The sequence below is a fragment of the Astatotilapia calliptera genome, chromosome 18 (genome assembly GCF_964374335.1).
Source record: "Astatotilapia calliptera chromosome 18, fAstCal68.1, whole genome shotgun sequence".
In the NCBI taxonomy this organism is placed as follows: domain Eukaryota; kingdom Metazoa; phylum Chordata; class Actinopteri; order Cichliformes; family Cichlidae; genus Astatotilapia; species Astatotilapia calliptera.
In genome coordinates this window covers 1,636,949-1,657,383 of record NC_137439.1, presented here as the reverse complement: position 1 = coordinate 1,657,383, position 20,435 = coordinate 1,636,949, and the positions used below count along the sequence as shown (strand labels likewise).

Here is a 20,435-nt window from a genome sequence, read left to right as displayed (position 1 = left end):
CGATATGGCAGAGTTAAAGCTGCACGGAGATTTAAGAGCTCATGCTAGAAGAGTGAATGCCAACAAAGATGTGATAAAAGCTTACAAATAACCAATTCACCCAACTCTAAATGTGCTCACTGTACTCAGCCCCCACTCTGTGTGGTTTATGTCTATGCTCTCCATTATTCTCCCGTTCAGCCACTCATTCATTGAACCCATCTCCTCCACATCTCCACCTCACCCAAATCAGTCAGAGCACCATCCGAGCCTAAATATTCATCTTCACCACCAGCAGCATCTAAAACGCCGGGAGTCCCGTCCTAGATTCTGTCACTGCTGGGACTCCATCAGAGTCCAATCTCCAAATACACTGATTAACTTCTCCATCTCAGAAAATCACGTTCAGTTCTTCCAAGTGATCTCTCCTTATTGAATTAATGTCACGTCTAAAGCACCAAACAAACACAAAACACAGCAAATGAAAAAAAAAATCTACTGGAGACTCGAGCTGGCAGAGCGCACACAATCAACCCTGAACTGAGTCAGAGTGAAAACATGAATTAGAAAGTTCTGAATCAAATACAAATTATAACCTGACATAAAATCACAAAAATATGCTGATGACATATTTTGATGCAGTTTAGTTTAAGACATTTTCTTCTTTGCCAAACAGAAACTTTGGGGCTCTCTTGGGTTCCCACTCTGATAAACACCAAATAGCAGTTTTCAGTGGAGAGTCCACAGTGTCAGAGTTTGAAGAGGAGGCATTAGATCATCTCCACAGTGAGCATGCAAATCTTTGGTTCCTAAAGAACTCAAAGGGTTGTTCGCTATGCATTTATCCCTCAGGGTCAGACTGTCAGCACATTCCACTGTAACGTCCTGCAGCGTCTGAGGGAAACATGCAGCACAAACCACCTGAACCTTGGAGCGTGCCGTCCATACAAGATGTGGGTCAGTTTCAAAAAGACATAGTGGAGAGATTATGAGGCCGTATTCAAACTGTTTTAATTCCCTTTGTCTGCAGTGAGATTATTATTCACAAGTGGAAACCATTTAAGCTGCCAATCATCCCAGGTGAGGAAGTCCCAGCAAATTCATCCCAAGGTCTGATCATGTGATGTTCAGTGAAACTGCAACAAACCCAAGAGCTACAGCTCAGACTCTGCAGGCCTCAGCAGGTTAACACAGGATGTACAAAAACACAAGGTACTGGAAGATTTTTCCACATGGCTCAGCTCCACTAGAGGGCGACATCATCCAGTAGGCGGGGCTCTCCTTCTGCACTGTGTTCAACCATTGTGTCAATAATAAGTGCTGCTGTGAAGAGAACAATTCTCAGACTGAATGTTGAACATCAGCTAGTTTCTCCTGTTGATTTAAACCTTGTTGTACAGATGGAACATTGGCTGTGGATTATTCTTGCTGCTCTTTTCTTTGGTGAGATACAAACATCAACATGTTTCCTCTGCTTAAATAAATGTGTGAGTCTGATTAATGGTGAGTTTTTAATCATGTTTATTGATCCATCTCTTCCTCTGCATGTTCTGTTCTTCCTCAGAGTGTAAAGGAGAAGACAAAGTGATCCAGGAACAAGGAGATGTCATTGCTGCTGAAGGAGACACAGTTACACTTGGATGTACTTTTGCAAGTCAAACAACACCCACCTTGTTCTGGTACAAACAAGAAGTAAACGCTTACCCAAAATATATCTTGCGGAAATTTCTCTCTGGAGCAACAGATAAAGCCCCAGAGTTCCAGGAGGACAGATTTGATGCTGAAATCAACAAGACATCAGTTCCTCTGAAGATCCAGAAGCTTCAGCTGTCTGACTCTGCTGTGTACTACTGTGCTCTGCAGCCCACAGTGACAGGAAACAGCAAAACTCTGTACAAAAACCTTTGGAGCAAAGACAACAGAATACTCCACAACATCCACTAGAGGGAGCCACACACTGTTAAACCTCTGATTCTTGTGTCATTGGACTGATGACAAAGACAACAGAGAAATGAAGCAGTAAAGATCAGAAACAGAGACAGAGCTGCTGTGGAAGCACAGAACTATTAGAAGAAAAATAACTTTATTTATAAAGAACATTTTCTAACAATGTCGAACATTTACAGTTTGTTTGTCTTCTGAAGAAACAGAAACAAAACTGCTTCAGCTGTCAGATATCACCACTCCGACATCTGAGCTCATAACCCACAAACAACTGAGACACAGTAAAAAAGAATAACAGATATTTCAATCAGAGTCAGATATCGTCTTGTATCCTCTGGTTTTCAACAACACTCAGAATCCAAAGTGATGGAGGTAAAGTTTGTGCGACTCCGTCACAGGAGAAAATCTCAAAGGCTGCAGATGAAGACCATCAGCTGACAAAATGCTCCTCCAATTTTTTAATATTTGAATGTATTGTTATAAATTTACACAGTTGTAATAATATGACAAAGAAACTGCTGTAGAAAATCACTGAAAACATGCTGAACTCAAAGGTTGATTATAGCGTTATTAGAAAAGTTACAAAACCCTTCTTCCAGAATCGCAAAGCAATCTCCCAAAACTAGAAACTCCCTGAAATTCAAAAGGTCAAAAGAACGTTATCACAGATATAGCAGCAGAAATGAGCATCCTCTGAAGGGTGGTGCTGGCCTTCCTTAGTGATCGGGTGAGGAGGTCAACTGTTCATGAGGGACTTCTTACAAAAAAAAGAAAAATGAACAGATATTATCAGAACAAATGCTGCCAATCAGAATAGTTGTTGGAGTAGTGTAAAGGTGTTTGAAATACGGTTTTCCCCACAAAACTTTCAGCACTACGACTTCTGCTGTTTGTGGGTCTTCATGTGCAACGACAAATGATGACTCTGGCGGAACATTTTCCCACAGGTTTTACAGTGATACGATTTCTCTCCCGTGTGGATAGTTTTGTGGCTTTTAAGTGACGTTGACAGAGTAAATCTTTCCCCGCAGGTCTCACAAACATATGGCTTCTCTCCTGTGTGCATTCTCATGTGGCGCAGAAGGTTACAGCGTGTAGTGAAGGTTTTCCCACATGCTTGGCAAGGATGAGGCCTCTCTCCTGTGTGGCTCGTGGTGTGGATTTTAAGCGACCCTGACGTTGTAAATCTTTCCCCGCAGGTCTCACAAACGTGAGGCTTTTCTCCTGTATGGCATCGCATGTGGCTCAACAAATTACTACCTTGACTAAAGGTTTTTCCACACGTTGTGCAAGAATATGGCCTCTCACCGGTGTGGATTCGCTGGTGGGCCATCAAATTACCACTTTGATTGAAAGACTTCCCGCATGTTTTACAAGAGTATGGCCTCTCGCCGGTGTGGATTCTCATGTGGTTCATCAAATCACTGCGTTGAATAAAGGTTTTCTCACACGTTTTGCAAGAATGAATCTTCTCTCCCGTGTGAGTTTTTGTGTGACGCAACAAAACGCTCTTTTCACTAAAGGTTTTCTCACACGTTTTGCAGGTATGATGCTTCTCGCTTGTTTGCATTCTGTGACGTGTCCTCTTTTGAGACTTTTTCTTGAAGGCTTTTTTACATTTTCTTAAGGGAAAACCATCTCCTTTCAAAGGCTGTTTACCTGTATCAGTGTTACACTTATCAGCTGGCATGGGAGAGCTTTCTGTATCATTGCTCTGACTTCTGCTTCTATTTCCAGTCGAACCTGAATTGACATTCCTGCTTCCTTCCCGATCTTGGCTCTCAGCTACAGCAGAGCTGTGAGCAGCGAGCTGGTCACTGTCTGGTTCTGCTTCACTCTGGTTGCTTTCCCCCCAAGTAACAGTCACCTTAAAAATGGTATCATTCTCTTCCTTCACTACAACCTGCTCGTCCTCCTGACTGCTGCACAGTTCCTGCTGTTCCTCTGTACTCTGAGGAGGTTCTGGTTCCTCCCGGTCCAGTCTGGAGCTCCTCTCCTGGTTACAAAGCTGCTGCTCAGGAAGAACCTCCTCCTTACAGATATGCTGCTGTGCAAGGTCTGGAAGGACAGAAAGAGACAAGAAAAATAAACAAACACGGTTATGACAATAGGACATCACCATATATTCCTATTACTTAGTCAGCGTGTCAATCACCGTTCATTGTAGCAAGTTAGGGTTTCAATCCCAGCTGTTGTGGCAGTGCAGAGTACTGAGAAGCAAGGTTTCTTTCACTTTGTAAAAATGGCTCCAAATTAATGGATGTCTACACTAATTCAGTATTTTGGACTAACAAAACCAAGATGCCCCCCTCCCAATGATGAAACTAACTGACCACCGACTCGTTTAGTAGTACTCAAATGTAAATTATTTTCCTGGTTCATTACAAACCACCAGTGCAGTGCTGTGAAATAAATGCACTGTGATTAACCAGGTTTTTTTCCACTGCCAACATGCAGGCCTCGTTACTGCCAGACCTGCTGAATGAAAAAAAAAGAAGAAGCCATCTGACAAAGTGATTCCAGCGAACCACAGCAAGAGCCAACGTGAACCTTCCTCAGAGGAGCCGGCCTACCAAAATCTCTTCAAGAGCACAGCAACAACTCATCCAGGATGTCACAGAAAAACAGAAGAACACATAAAGAACTTAGCTCAATATTCAACAGCAAGACAGAATCTGGGAGACCAGACGAGACTAAAGTTGAACTTTCTGGAAGGTTTGAGTCCCGTTTTAAGTGATGTAAAACTAACACAACATTTCAAAAAAGAACGTCATAGCAACAGTCAAACATGGTGGTGGCAGTGTGATGCTGTGGGGCTGCTTTGCTTCTGGGTGACGACCAGAAAGCCCTGACGGAAAATCCCAGTCCGACTTCAAAGTCTTAAAGGATTTCCGCACCGTTGTAAACCTTCCAAATGCTGAACTGCAAAACTTTGGAACAGCTTTCTGCCTCCACTCTTGAGTCACTGGCCTTATGTAAGCATCTCCTCTTCATGTAATCTTTGTGTTTTGTCTTGATCTACTCAAAATGTAACTTTTAAAGAAAAAAAATTCTTAAACACAAAAAATATCAAACTTTTTTGAGTACAGTCGAAGGTCAAAGTCAAATAAAATTAAGATTTATATGGAATCTAAATTAAGGCAAAAAATGTACCTTTACTCTGTTTTCTTGGAAAAGTTTCTGACATTAAGTTTTTGTGCTGCTGAGAAGAGCACAAACATGAATTAATATTAATAATAATTCAGTGTCAAACTAACAACCCTCGGGCCCGTGGCTCAGAGTTTATTGGTTCATGTACAATTTTACTGACTTGTCAAAAAAGCTTTTATTTGCATATTTTAAAAATATTAATGCAATTTAATTGATACAATATTTTATATTATTTCACTTTTAATTTGAAAAATGTTATGAAAGCCTAGAAATGAATACGGTGGATTACACCCCACGCCCCCCTGCAGACTTAAATCTGGAGGCTGTGAGGACTTAATGTTGTTTATTCACACGCTGCTCCTGAATCTGTTTGTATTGCAGGTCTGTGTTTAGTTGCTAAAGTGGATGAAATGCTCGTGTTTACATCATTTAACACATCGGCGTGCAACAGAGCCGTGCATTAAACGAAGCATCAAAGCAAAGGTATGTATGTCTGTACCCATTACAGGTACTGTGCTGCAGTGGTTTGTATCATATCTATCTAATAGACTCCAGTTTGTGCATGTAAATGGAGAGTCCTCTTCACACACTGAGGTTAATTATGGAGTTCCACAGGGTTCAGTGCTAGGACCAATTCTGTTTACATTATACATGCTTCCCTTAGGCAGCATCATTAGAAGACATAGCATACATTTACACTGCTATGCAGATGACACCCAGCTCTATCTGTCCATGAAGCCAGATAACACACACCAATGAGTTAAACTGCAGGAATGTCTTAAAGACATAAAGACCTGGATGGCCGCTAACTTTCTGCTTCTTAATTCAGGCTGGACGACTGCAATTCATTATTATCAGGATGTCCAACAATCTCACTGAAAAGCCTTCAGCTAATCCAAAATGCTGCAGCAAGAGTCCTGACAGGGACTAGAAAGAGAGAGCAGATTTCTCCTGTTTTGGCTTCCTGTTAAATCCAGAATTCAAAATCCTGCTCCTCACATACAAGGTCTTAAATAATCAGGCCCCATCTTATCTTAATGACCTTGTAGTACCATATCACCCTATTAGAGCACTTCACTCTCGCTCTGCAGGCCTACTTGTTGTTCCTAGAGTATTTAAAAGTAGAATGGGAGGCAGAGCCTTCAGTTTTCAGGCCCCTCTTCTGTGGAACCAGCTTCCAGTTTGGATTCAGGAGACAGACACTATCTCTACTTTCAAGATTAGGCTTCAAACTTTCCTTTTTGCTAAAGCATATAGTTAGGGCTGGACCAGGTGACCCTGAATCCTCCCTTAGTTATGCTGCAATAGATGTAGGCTGCCGGGGGATTCCCATGATGCACTGGGTGTTTCTTCTTCACTCACTGTGTGTTAACAGACCTCTCTGCATTGAATCATTAGTTATTAATCTCTGCCTCTCTTCCACAGCATGTCTTTGTCCTGTCTTTCTCTCCTCACTCCTCACTGGTCTGCAGATGGCCCCGCCCCTCCCTGAGCCTGGTTCTGCTGGAGCTTTCTTCCTGTTAAAAGGGAGTTTTTCCTTCCCACTGTCGCCAAAGTGCTTGCTCAGGGGGTCATATGATTGTTGGGTTTTTCTCTGTATCTACTGTACAATATAAAGCGCCTTGAGGCAACTTTTGTTGTGATTTGGCGCTATATAAATAAAAGGGAATTAAATTGAATTGAAGAAGGGCTCTAAAAAGATTTAAGAACTTGGAGGCCCCTAACATTCATTCACCAGCATGGTCACAGGGCGTCATCTGATTGCTGGAGTTTTTTCTGCACTAGTGTAGAGTCTTTGCCTTACAGTATAAAGTGTCTTGATGCGGTTGCTGTTATTTAGCGCCATATACATTGAACTGAAATTAAAAATTGCTCTTTTGATCGTCTTATGTGTCCATTTTGGCGCTGGTTGATTATATTGATACCACTGTAACTCACACTGTGGATTTATTTTGCCCGAAAAATCGCTACAGAACAAACGTCACAGACTCACCTGTCCTGTGCAGCTTGATTTGGGGTTTCCAGGTGATATCCAGCAGTCTGCGCTGACGGTCGATCTCTTCCTCGTACTGGACGATCGTTTTTTCAAACTCCAAGAATATTTGTTCAGCAGCAGCAGTTAGTCGCTCGTTGATGAACTCTCTCAGATACTGAACTGAAGGCATCGTTGCTGCCGCAGCTCACACACTCAGCTCACACACAACACAACCGACCTCCTGCTGAAAAAAAGATTAGCGTCTCTCCCCCGTTTACTTCCGCCTGGTGCCACACGGTGAAGTTCCGGCAGAAGAGGAGAGTTGCCTTTTCGTTCCGCTTCGTAATGCTCGAACGTGTCTGTTTCTCTTGATCCCCAAACACTTTTATAACCACCATAAGTTTTCAGTTTCTGTTTTTCTCCGTTGCTGTGAGGGTCCATGCAGAGTGTATCCGGTCAAATTTCCACCAAAATCAGAAATAAATAAATAAACCAGCAGAGAGTTAGAGACCACAATCAAATTAGCTAAAATTCCACTGGTACTGAACGAGTTATTTCTGCTCATTATAAAGGAGAAAAGTAAAAAAAATAAAAGTCAGCCTGTTTATTGTATTTTGCTTTTATCTGTGTTTTTTACTTCAGAGGCAGCAGCAGGATCTATGACTGCTGTGCTTCTCTGACTGGGTGGACTGAGGTTTTCTGAGGGTCCCGGATGATCTCCATCACCTTGCTGTTTTCATTTGTTGGAAATTAAAGTTTTGAAATAAACTCTGCCTGAATTAATTATCCAGTTGTTCATTATATTTGTTCATTAAGTGGGTCACAGATGGTACTATTGTTTCCATCCAGGTTTCTAAAAACCTTATCAGTGAGCTGCTGATTAAAGGAGCTGATGATGTGATTTTTAGCCTTTGAAAAATGAAAATGATAAGTTTGTGATGACCACATCTTTAAAGTCCTAGGACCTGGCGTCCACATATGTGGACATCACATTTTGGGTTATTTAAACCAAAATACTCAATTTTGCTCTACAAGGGCCTGATATCCACTTACGAGGACGTTATACTGCCACTGTTCTATCGACATTTTAAACAAATATCCTCATATGTGGCTCTGATTTTTCTTAGAAACAAAAATCAGGTTTAAAAAAATCTGGTAATTCTTTGTTTTTACATTCATCAGGTCCCAATCAGCCCAAATATCAAAGAGAAATTAAAAACGCTGCTGTGGAAGAGTTCGGGTCTTAGGAGGTTAAAGTCCTTCACATTTAATAAAACAAACAACATAGAAGAGCTGAGCTTCAGTAAATGAAACATGAATGAAAATGAAACACAAAGAATGTTATGGAACCAGGTATGGCGCGAGGCAGAAACATCCCATTGTGTAGGTTCAGACTTTTTAACTAACAGATGTCAGCGTGTGAGAGTAAACGGCTGTTTTTCCAATCAGCTGAATTCTTCTGGTTCACCACAGGGATGTTGTCTCTCTCCCCTACTGTATATTTTGTACACCAATGACTGTCGGAGTACACAGCCTAACAGGCATTTCATTAAATATGTGGATGACACAGTCATGGTGAAGAATATTCCCATAGGCCTGTTGTGGATGAGTTTGTTTCTTGGTGCGATCGGTCATTCTTAAAGATCAACACCTTGAAAACTGAGGACCTGGTAACTGACTCCAGGAGGACATCCCCCCATCCTGCACTAACAGTAGTAAACAGTGCAGCCATTGAACTGGTGGACAGTTGGAAGTAAGTTTGTTCTCGATCATGCTCTGTCCTTTGAGTCACATCTTGATGCTACAGTGAAAAAGATCCAACAACAGCTGCACGTTTTAAGGAGATTGAAAGTTTTTAATGTTTCATGTGAAATGATGAACCTTTTTTTAAATAAAGGTTTGATTGAATCTGTTTTACTGTTTTGTATCATTGCTTGGTTTGGTGATCAGACTTGGTAACTTGGTTACAATATTTAAGTGCATATTAGAAGTCATTGTCCATTTGGCCCAGCTGGTTCCATTTTCTATTTTTCTTTTATGATTAAAAAGACAAATTAGGAAGATTTTTTTTAAACATTTCTTTGATGGACATTTGAACCGACAGGCGTCACACGCTGTTTCACCACAGAGTTTAATCCTTCAGTCAATTCAAATCTACCAGCTTGTTTGCAAATCTGCTGCTCCACACACACAAATAACTTATTTTACTTTTTATTGCTAGTTTTTAAGTCTCTCTTCATGTATTGTGTTGTAATTCCTGTGTACTGGCTTTGTGAAACATGGATTCATAATGTTAAAGGCATGCTAAACAATAAACCATATATATGTGTGTGTGTGTGTGTGTGTGTGTGTGTGTGTGTGTGTGTATATATACACACACACACACACACACACACATACATATATATATATATAAACACCAGGAGTCAGGTTCTGGAAATTCTTCTGGTGTCTCCACATTTATAGCTCATCTAATCTGGAAACATATCTGACTCTGAGTCTCACTTTTAGCTGAGTGATGGAGAAGTGAGAGAAGTGAGACTCAAAGAGGAGACAGAGGGCGACATCATCCAGTAGGCGGTGCTCTCCTTCTGCACTGTGTTCAACCATTGTGTCAATAATAAGTGCTGCTGTGAAGAGAACAATTCTCAGACTGAATGTTGAACATCAGCTAGTTTCTCCTGTTGATTTAAACCTTGTTGTACAGATGGAACATTGGCTGTGGATTATTCTTGCTGCTCTTTTCTTTGGTGAGATACAAACATCAACATGTTTCCTCTGCTTAAATAAATGTGTGAGTCTGATTAATGGTGACTTTTTGAGGGCGATCGTGGTTCAAGAGTTGGGAGTTTGCCTTGTAATCGGAAGGTTGCCGGTTCGAGCCCCGGCTTGGACAGTCTCGGTCGATGTGTCCTTGGGCAAGACACTTCACCCGTTGCCTACTGGTGGTGGTCAGAGGGCCCGGTGGCACCAGTGTCCGGCAGACTCGCCTCTGTCAGTGCGCCCCAGGGTGGCTGTGGCTACAATGTAGCTGCCATCACCAGTGGAATGGGTGGATATGTAAAGGCCTTTGGGGTCCTTAGGGACTAGTAAAGTGCTATACAAATACAGGCCATTTACCATTTTAATCATGTTTATTGATCCATCTCTTCCTCTGCATGTTCTGTTCTTCCTCAGAGTGTAAAGGAGAAGACAAAGTAATCCAGGAACAAGGAGATGTCATTGCTGCTGAAGGAGACACAGTTACACTTTACTGCAAATATGAAACAACTTCTACATACGCATATTTGTTCTGGTACAAACAGGACGTGAACGACTATCTGAAATATGTTTTACGGCGAGATGCTTCTGGAACTGAAAACGCTCAAGAGTTCCCAAAACACAGATTTGATGCTGAACTCAACAAGACATCAGTTCCTCTGAAGATCCAGAAGCTTCAGCTGTCTGACTCTGCTGTGTACTACTGTGCTCTGCAGCCCACAGTGACAGGAAACAGCAAAACTCTGTACAAAAACCTTTGGAGCAAAGACAACAGAATACTCCACAACATCCACTAGAGGGAGCCACACACTGTTAAACCTCTGATTCTTGTGTGACTGATGACAAAGACAACAGAGAAATGAAGCAGTAAAGATCAGAGACAGAGACAGAGCTGCTGTGGAAGCACAAAACTATTCGAATAAAAAACCCTTTATTTATAACAAAATGTTTCTAACAGCTTTGAACATCTACAGTTTGTTCATGTCTCCTTTAAAACTCAAACAGTTAAAAAAAAGAAGAAAAAGGAAAAATTAAAGCTGTTTTAAAGAAATTAAATTCTTTGACACTTTCAACGCTCCAAAATCTGAACCCACAATTCACAAATAACCACGAGACGGAAAAACAAGAACACACATTTCTATCAGTGAGAGATTGTCTCATACCTGCTGGTTTAAATGACACTCAGACGCACACAGAAACCAAAGTAACGATGAAAAGGTTTGTGTGACTGTTACAGCTGCTGTTCGAAAACTGCAGATGGATGACACCAGGTGAAAAACTACTTCTCCACTTCAATATTTACACCACCATTATAAATTTAAAATGTCAGAAAATGATCCAAAAGCTGCTGGAGAAAATCACTGAAAACGTGTTGAACGTACAAATAACTGGAATCTCTGAGAGGTCGATATAATGCTATTAGAAAAGTTAAAGTCCTTTTCCAGAGTGTCAAAGAAATCTCCCAAAACAAGAAATTAGGATAAAAAAAATGAAAGAACAAAATCACAGGATGCGCACCGAGGCAGATCCAGAACAATTACACCTCTCGCCTGACTTGGGAATACCTGAGTGTTCCCCCGAAGGAGGTCTGAGCTTCTCTGCTCAGGCTACTGTCCCAAACCCAGCAGCAGAAGATGGATGAACTCAGTCCTGCTGGTCAGTCAGACAGGTTCTCAGTGCATCCAACCAACCACAGCAAGAAGACTTTAAACATGGCTTTCTCCAAAAGGAAAAGGAATCTAACATGTAATATATTCTAAAAGACGCGTTATGTTTTCATTAGGGCAGTGGTTCTTAAAATGTGGTATGCGTACCACTGGTGACACATGTTAAAAACACAACAGCCTTAATAAATGCAGAGTAGTTTGTTCATACGTCATCACTTAAAGGTTGGATATCCCACCTGCTGAGAATGTTTTAATGCAGTACAGTTGTTATTGTCACCTGTCACATCCTGTTTATGACAGTTCTAATAAATAACATTCATATAAGAAACTGCATGTGGTGTTTAATAGGTGTATACTACTGTACTCTAATGTTGGTCAAAGGCTGGTAATTTAAGAGCCATATATTTTATGTGGTGGTACTCACTGTGAAAAGAAACCCTGCATTAGAGAAACAAAGCTTCATCGCAGAACGGAAAATCAAAATCAAATGAAGAACACAGTTTTACACGTGACAACATCAAAATAGTTGTTGGTAGATACTTGTTTTCTCCACAAAACTTTCAGCACTGCAGCTTCTGCTGGTTGTGTGTTTTCATGTGAAACAACAAATGATGACTCTGGCGGAACATTTTCCCACAGGTTTTACAGTGATACGGCTTCTCTCCCGTGTGGATCGCGTTGTGGCTTTTTAGCGATGTTGACAGAGTAAATCTTTCCCCGCAGGTCTCGCAAACATACGGTTTCTCTCCTGTGTGCGTTCTCATGTGGCGCAGCAGGTTACTGCGTTTAATGAACGTTTTCCCACATAACTGGCAAGAATGAGGCCTCTCTCCTGTGTGGATCACTTTGTGTAATTTAAGTGACGATGATTCGGAAAAACATTTCCCACAGTGATCGCACTGGTGCGGCTTCTCTCCTCTGTGGCTTCGCATGTGGCCCAACAAATGACTACTCTGACTGAAAGTCTTTTCACACATTGTGCAGGAATACGGCCTCTCACCGGTGTGGATTCTCAGGTGGATCATCAGATTCCCGCGTTGCCTAAAAGTTTTGCCACATATGTGGCAGGAAAACAACCTCTCTTCTGTGTGGACAGTCATGTGGCGCAGCAAAGTGCTCTTCTGAGCAAAACTTTTCTCACATGTATTACAGGTGAATGGTTTCTCACCTGTGTGGATTTTGTAATGCTCCTTCATTTGGCACTTTTTCTTAAAAGACTTTCCACAAATGTCACACTGGAGAGATTTTCGACCCGTGTCAGTGTTACACCGACTCGCTGATGGTGGGAATTCTTCAGAATTGTTGCTCTGACTTCTGTTTACATGAAGTTTTGACTCTGGATTTCCAGAGTCTGAATCGCCCTTCTTCCCTCCTTCCTGATCTCGGCTCTCAGCTGCAGCAGAGCCGTGAGTGAGGAGCTGGTCACGGTTTGCTTCTGATTCACTGTGGTCACTTTTGCTGTGAGCAGGAGTCACCGTAGAAGTTTTCGTCTCTGTCACTACGGACTGCTCTCCCTCCTGACTGCTGCAGAGTTTGTTCTGTTCCTCTGTGCGCTGTGGAGGTTCTGGTTCCCCCTGGTCCAATCTGGAGCTCCTGTCCTGGTTCCTGAGCTGCTGCTGTGGGAGGTCTGCAGGGACAATAGGAGCCCAGAAAAAGAAAAGCAGTGAAATACATTGTTCCTTTAATCATGTTCGGGGTAATGAACATGCTGTATCATCTTTAGGTGGAAACTAGCGAGCTAACTCCCTGCTAACTTCGAACTTGGTTAAACTTCATAAATTCTGTTTTCGTGGATGCCTGAATGTTAAACTTAACTGTTACAGCTGATAGAGCAGCTGTAACAGTTTTATTAAAGATTAAAGGATTTAGACAGTTTGTAACTCTGTGACGCCGCAGTGATCGTTTGACCCGGAAGACAGCTACAGTCTGACTGGAATCACTCTACAAGAGATTGTTGAAGGTCTCAAATAACTGCTGTCTATTTTATCAATGCAGACTAACAGCTAACACGTCTCCACCAGTTTAAATGAGGCTTTGTTGGTGGATTTATTCTGTTTATATTCTGAAAGAACAGGAAGGTTACTGAGTGCAAATGTAATCCGGTCTTTAAGTCTGACGTCACCAGCCGTGTCTGCGCTCAAACTGCGCTGCAGGTCCATAAATCAAACGATCACTGAGAGTTACAAACGGTCTAAAGTCTTTAGACCGTTTGTAACTCTCACTGACGTCATATATACACATCTTACTATATGTATCAGAATCAGAATCAGAATACTTTATTCATCCCGAGGGAAATTAGGGGTTACAGCAGGCAGCACGCTAATGGCGCATGCGCACTCAACTAAAATGTACTAGAGATTTTCTATATATTCATCCTGTGTCGAGCCAACTGTAATGAAACTGTGTGCCTTGTACACTTGCTGTACACTGAATGACAACAAAAGCATGTCTTTAAGCACCAAGCCAACAACATTAACCAAACAACACTCGTAGGTTTGCAGCTGACATGGATCCACTCGTTTTATACATACTTTGAGTCTAATGCTGAAACTCTTTAATTATAACAATACTTCATGGTATTTCTCTCTGAAAAATAACTGCAGCTGCATCATAAATTGTGTAACAGGGCTCTGATTAGGACCAGACCATCAGAGTGAGACTCACCTGTTCTGTGCACATCTGTCTCAGCACTGGTGGTGACGTCCAGCTCTCTGGGCTGATGGTTGATGTCTTTCTCGATCTGGGTAGAATTATTTAAAACTTTGAATGCTTCTCTGGATTCAGTCCCAACAAACACACTGGAGTCAGAGTGAGTGGCGTTACTGAGGTCGCTTTCCTCGTAAGTAGCAGTCACCGTAAAGGTATCCGTCTCCTCCTCCAGTCCCAGCTGCTCTCCCTCCTGACTGCTGCACAGTTCCTCCTGTTGCTCTTTAATCTGTGGAGGTTCTGGTTCCCCCTGGTCCAATCTGGAGCTCCTGTCCTGGTTCCTGAGCTGCTGCTGTGGGAGGTCTGCAGGGACAATAGGAGCCCAGAAAAAGAAAAGCAGTGAAATACATTGTTCCTTTAATCATGTTCGGGGTAATGAACATGCTGTATCATCTTTAGGTGGAAACTAGCGAGCTAACTCCCTGCTAACTTCGAACTTGGTTAAACTTCATAAATTCTGTTTTCGTGGATGCCTGAATGTTAAACTTAACTGTTACAGCTGATAGAGCAGCTGTAACAGTTTTATTAAAGATTAAAGGATTTAGACAGTTTGTAACTCTGTGACGCCGCAGTGATCGTTTGACCCGGAAGACAGCTACAGTCTGACTGGAATCACTCTACAAGAGATTGTTGAAGGTCTCAAATAACTGCTGTCTATTTTATCAATGCAGACTAACAGCTAACACGTCTCCACCAGTTTAAATGAGGCTTTGTTGGTGGATTTATTCTGTTTATATTCTGAAAGAACAGGAAGGTTACTGAGTGCAAATGTAATCCGGTCTTTAAGTCTGACGTCACCAGCCGTGTCTGCGCTCAAACTGCGCTGCAGGTCCATAAATCAAACGATCACTGAGAGTTACAACTCTCATTGTAACTCTCACTGACGTCATATATACACATCTTACTATATGTACTAGAGCTTTTCTATATTTTCATCCTGTGTCGCGCCAACTGTAATGAAACTGTGTGCCTTGTACACTTGCTGTACACTGAATGACAACAAAAGCATGTCTTTAAGCACCAAGCCAACAACATTAACCAAACAACACTCGTAGGTTTGCAGCTGACATGGATCCACTCGTTTTATACATACTTTGAGTCTAATGCTGAAACTCTTTAATTATAACAATACTTCATGGTATTTCTCTCTGAAAAATAACTGCAGCTGCATCATAAATTGTGTAACAGGGCTCTGATTAGGACCAGACCATCAGAGTGAGACTCACCTGTTCTGTGCACATCTGTCTCAGCACTGGTGGTGACGTCCAGCTCTCTGGGCTGATGGTTGATGTCTTTCTCGATCTGGGTAGAATTATTTAAAACTTTGAATGCTTCTCTGGATTCAGTCCCAACAAACACACTGGAGTCAGAGTGAGTGGCGTTACTGAGGTCGCTTTCCTCGTAAGTAGCAGTCACCGTAAAGGTATCCGTCTCCTCCTCCAGTCCCAGCTGCTCTCCCTCCTGACTGCTGCACAGTTCCTCCTGTTGCTCTTTAATCTGTGGAGGTTCTGGTTCCTCCTGCTCCACACTGGAGCTCCTCTCCTGGTCCCAGAGCTGCTGCTCAGGGAGAACCTCCTCCTCTCTGCAGAGGAGTCGCAGTGGGAGGTCTGGAAGTAGAAAAGGACACAAAAAAGAAATAAATAATATTATAAAAAGGCAAATACTCCGACACACACACACAAGCTTTCAAAGTTACTACACGGAGAAAAGCCAAAACAGAGAATACACGCGTGCTGAAAAAAGGCCTCTGAGTCGCTTATAGTGTGTCTATACTGCACAATGTACACATGTTGATAACACGGGTCGGTTATGTAGAAGAAGAAGAGGAATTCTGGAGTAAGTTGGATGAAGCAGTACTGAGTGTCTGCAGGGGGAGAGAGAGTTCAACAAACATGTAAGTGAAGGGAGGAGAGGTGATGAGGAGGCGCTGGGTAGGAGTGCCTTTAAAGAAAGGATAGAAAAGGTTGTGTTGAACTTTAACAAGAGGGAGGAACACAGAGGGATGTATGAGACTGCAGGAAGGTGCACACAGGTGAACTCCATCTTATACAGAAGGTGAAATCTGAAGGAGACATAGCTGGGGGCATCAGATGGAGGTCTGCAAGATAACTTTGGAAATCAATAAGAGGAAGTGAGAGAAGACAGAGGAAGGGAATAAATGGTGGAAGCTGCTCCGAGCTCAGGAGGAGCTGAGACGGACTCCGAGTGGCAGGGAAGAGTTCCCAGACGACTGGAAAGCACAGCTGACATGCTGAGGGAAACTCTCAGGAAGGGTTTGTGTATAGTACATATTGTGTATCTGTACAGAGGAGAGAGAAGGAGGAGGTTTGCTGGAAAGAGGGAAAATTTCTCCTGGAGCAAATATTCCGTCATACCAGAAAGTGTTTTGGAAAAGAGAGCGAAAAGGTCATGTGTTCTCCTGTGTGGACGGAGCAGGAAGGAGGCGCTGTTGTTGTCTCAGCTAAATGAGTGAGTGTGTCAGTACATACGATTAAAACTTAAGCACCAATGTCTTTAAAACAAACCCCAAAACACAGCCACTGATGTACAACACAGAACAGAGAAACTCCTTCTGATTGGTCAGCATTTACGTCACAGACACAAACTGTGATTGGACACTTTGAGTGCATCCAACAATCCACAGCAGAAACACACTGACTGTGATCCAGGGCAGCACGGTGCTGTGGTGGGTAGCACTGTTGCCTCACAGCAAGACGCTCCTGAGTTTGAATCCACCCCCTGCTCACGGCCCTGTGTGGAGTTAGCATGTTCTCCCCGTGTTTGAGTGGGTTCTCTGGATCCCTCCCAGTCCAAACACGTGCACTTAGTGGGGTTAGGTTAACTGGTGATGCTAAACGGCCTGCCCAGGGTGTACCTCTCCTGTGGTAGCTGGGATACGAATGAAATGAATGAAACTCTCCTGCTTCATAATGACGACACAGTCCGGACAAAGAGCAACCAGAAGCTTTTCTACAACTTTACACGACAAAGAGTTGAGCGGACAGACCTCAGCAGAAAAGCAGACACGCGGTTAAAACTGGGCTTCTTTGTTTTTTCTCTCATATGCGGATTAAATGCGTAGTTAAACTTTCCAGGGGCAGGAGGACGCTCACCGGGCCGGTGTTCCAGATCTACTGGCGTTTAGATCAACTGGCGTTGGTCGAACAGATGTGTGGCAGTCTTGCGTTTCAGGAGCTGCTACCGACAAACCAGCAAAAAAACACCAAATGTGTCACCTGTGACACTTGGAGTGTGTTTGAGACAACCTCACACACACTCCGTCAGTCTTGATACTGTTGAACAACAAAATGTATAAAAATGTGGCGAGTTTACCTGGTGATATCCTCACGCGCGACGCGATCACGAAAACAGCAAACAAGTAACACCACGCCGATGTTGTTCACAGGACAGCAAGAGTAAACGATCGGGAGACTCTAGTCGTCGTCATCGTTCCCCTCGCACGGTTTATTTCTCCGGTTTCAGCGTTTTTGCTTCACAACTACAGCGAGCAGTTTACTTTGTGCACTAACATGGACTCGAGTCAACCAGCGTGGCGCTGTAGTGCCACAGCCTACAGCCAGATCAGCCTGTGACACACATCTGCACCACGTTTGATTTCGTTTCTTGCACAACACATTTGTACCTTTCAATTGTGTCTGTTTGTGCGTCATGCAAATAAACCTTTGACAAGAATGAAATGACACTAACATTTCACTAGTGTTGTAACATCACATGTCGTTAGCGTAGTCTGTCTGTGTCTTTTCTCTGCAAACAAACATGTTAGAGTTGGTTGTGATATACAGTCTGTATAAGTGTGGTTAATCTAATAAACATGTGTAAGGAGATGGCAGTTACTGTGAATGTACAGCAGTTACACAGTGATTAGTAATAAACAGTCAGACAATGACTCTGACAATCTCATTCAATCTTGCAGACTGAATGCACCTTCTGTGGAAAGTGGTACCACACAGTGTGTGTGGACGTCCCCTGTGCAGAAGGCGACTACAAATGTTGTGGGTGCTAAATAAACAGAAACAAATGATCCCTGTTGTCTTTGCTTACTGATGTTTTCAGTGTTGACAATCCACATTGCTGCCATTGCATCTTTCAACATGTTTGTGGGTAGATCTGGATGTACCAGGGGTAAGTGCAGCCATTCAGCCTCTACTCATCATAGCAGCAGGTGCAGATGTGTCACAAGTTAATCTAGTAGTGGGCTATGGTATTTGGCCACAGGTGGTAGCAGTGGACTGAGCTCCATTTGAAACTGCTCCAGCTGCTGTGTGATAGTGGATCTGCTACAAATTGAAGATCATAAGCAAGTTTTGGAAATTAACCCTTGTACTATGTTGAAAAACAAAAAAGTGACATTGATTTTGTTGCGGGTCATTTTGACCCGTACTGTGTAAATCCACTCAGAATTATCCAAAAACTGCAATAAAACAATAGCAACTTTATTTCCCATCAGATAAACATGTAGAACACAGACATACAACAGTTAGACTTTCCATAACTATTGTAGGAACAATTTGGTTTTTCGTTCTTACAAACACATTTCTGTTGAACTTGCCCAACGTTCTCAGTTTTTCAATGCTCAACATTTTCAGTTTTGTCCACATGATGGACAGAATGTAACGGTGTGCTTTCTGCAGATGTGCTTCTTGCATTTCTCACAAAACGTGCTTGTTTTCAAACAGGAATCTTCCTAACTAAGATTTAAAACAAAAGATTTCTACGTCTCCTCCAGTCTCACAAACAGATGACAAACCAAGCGACACACCTGAGTCACTGACTTTCTTAAATCCACTCACTCTCACTGGCTGTTTATTACTAATCACTGTGTAACTGCTGTGAATTCACAGTAACTGCCGTCTCCTTACAAATCTTCATTAGCTTAACCACACTTATACAGACTGTATATAACTCCAGCCATGTTGATGGGTTGCCTATATTGGCTGGAAATATTCATTTCCAGGTAAAAGACACAGGCAGACGATGCTTACAGGATGTGATGTGACAACACTAATGAAATATTGATGTGTCATATTTGTCCAAGGCGTATTTCATTGTTATGGAAAAAGAGAATATTAAAATCATGATGACCAATTGGAGTGGTGATTTCTATGACTTTGTGTATATAATTTGGAATTTTGTACAAATGTAGGCCAATAAGGAATATATGATATCATTTCATTCTTCAAAGGTTTCTTTGCATGACGCACAAACAGACACAATTGAAAGGTACAAATGTGCATGACACGAATTCAAACGTGGTGCAGATGTGTGTCACAGGCTGATCTGGCTGTAGGCTGTGGCACTACAGCGCCACGCTGGTTGACTCGAGTCCATGTTAGTGCACAAAGTAAACTGCTCGCTGTAGTTGTGAAGCAAAAACGCTGAAACCGGAGAAACAAACCGTGCGAGGGGAACGATGACGACGACAAGAGTCTCCCGATCTTTACTCTTGCTGTCCTGTGAACAACATCGGCGTGGTGTTACTTGTTTGCTGTTTTCGCGATCGCGTCGCGCGTGAGGATATCACCAGGTAAACTCGCCACATTTTAAACATTTTGTTGTTCAACAGCATCAAGACTGACGGAGTGTGTTTGAGACAACCTCACAAGTGTCACAGGTGACACATTTGGTGTTTTTTTGCTGGTTTGTCGGTAGCAGCTCCTGAAACGCAAGACTGCCACACATCTGTTCGACCAACGCCAGTTGATCTAAACGCCAGTAGATCTGGAACACCGGCCCACTGAAGGTCAAAGTGCGCTGTTTGTGGTCCACGGAAGAACATCGGTTTGTGTGACTGAATCCAGCCCACCAGAGGGACACTCACCTGTCCTGTGCAGCTTGATTTGGGGTTTCCAGGTGATATCCAGCAGTCTGCGCTGACGGTCGATCTCTTCCTCGTACTGGACGATCGTTTTTTCAAACTCCAAGAATATTTGTTCAGCAGCAGCAGTTAGTCGCTCGTTGATGAACTCTCTCAGATACTGAACTGAAGGCATCGTTGCTGCCGCGGCTCACACACAACTATACACTCTGCTACCTTCGAACTTTACTGACCCCGACACCTGTGGAAAGTTAAGGCTACTTCAGCTTTTTCCTGTTTACTTCCGCCTGGTGTCACATAGGGAAGTTCCGGCGGTGGAGGGCGGCTAACTTTCGTTCCGCTGTTGTCACATCGCTCTCACAGAAAACTTCATGTTTGATCTGAACAGTGATTTCAATCACAAAGTGACGACACAGCA

General features: G+C 42.6%; 1 protein-coding gene across 1 annotated transcript; it reads right to left on the bottom strand.

Moving 5' to 3' along the window:
* Window positions 1-2,043: 2,043 nt before the first annotated feature.
* On the bottom strand, window positions 2,044-20,435 carry LOC113010224 (uncharacterized). The gene is made up of 6 exons (XM_026149201.2): window positions 20,021-20,435; window positions 15,408-15,788; window positions 14,140-14,484; window positions 12,041-13,102; window positions 7,067-7,252; window positions 2,044-3,981 (listed from the first exon to the last, which is right to left on the bottom strand). Exons 1-6 carry the CDS (start codon window positions 20,190-20,192, stop codon window positions 2,798-2,800), a joined length of 3,330 nt encoding a protein of 1,109 aa, XP_026004986.2. The 5' UTR covers window positions 20,193-20,435; the 3' UTR covers window positions 2,044-2,797.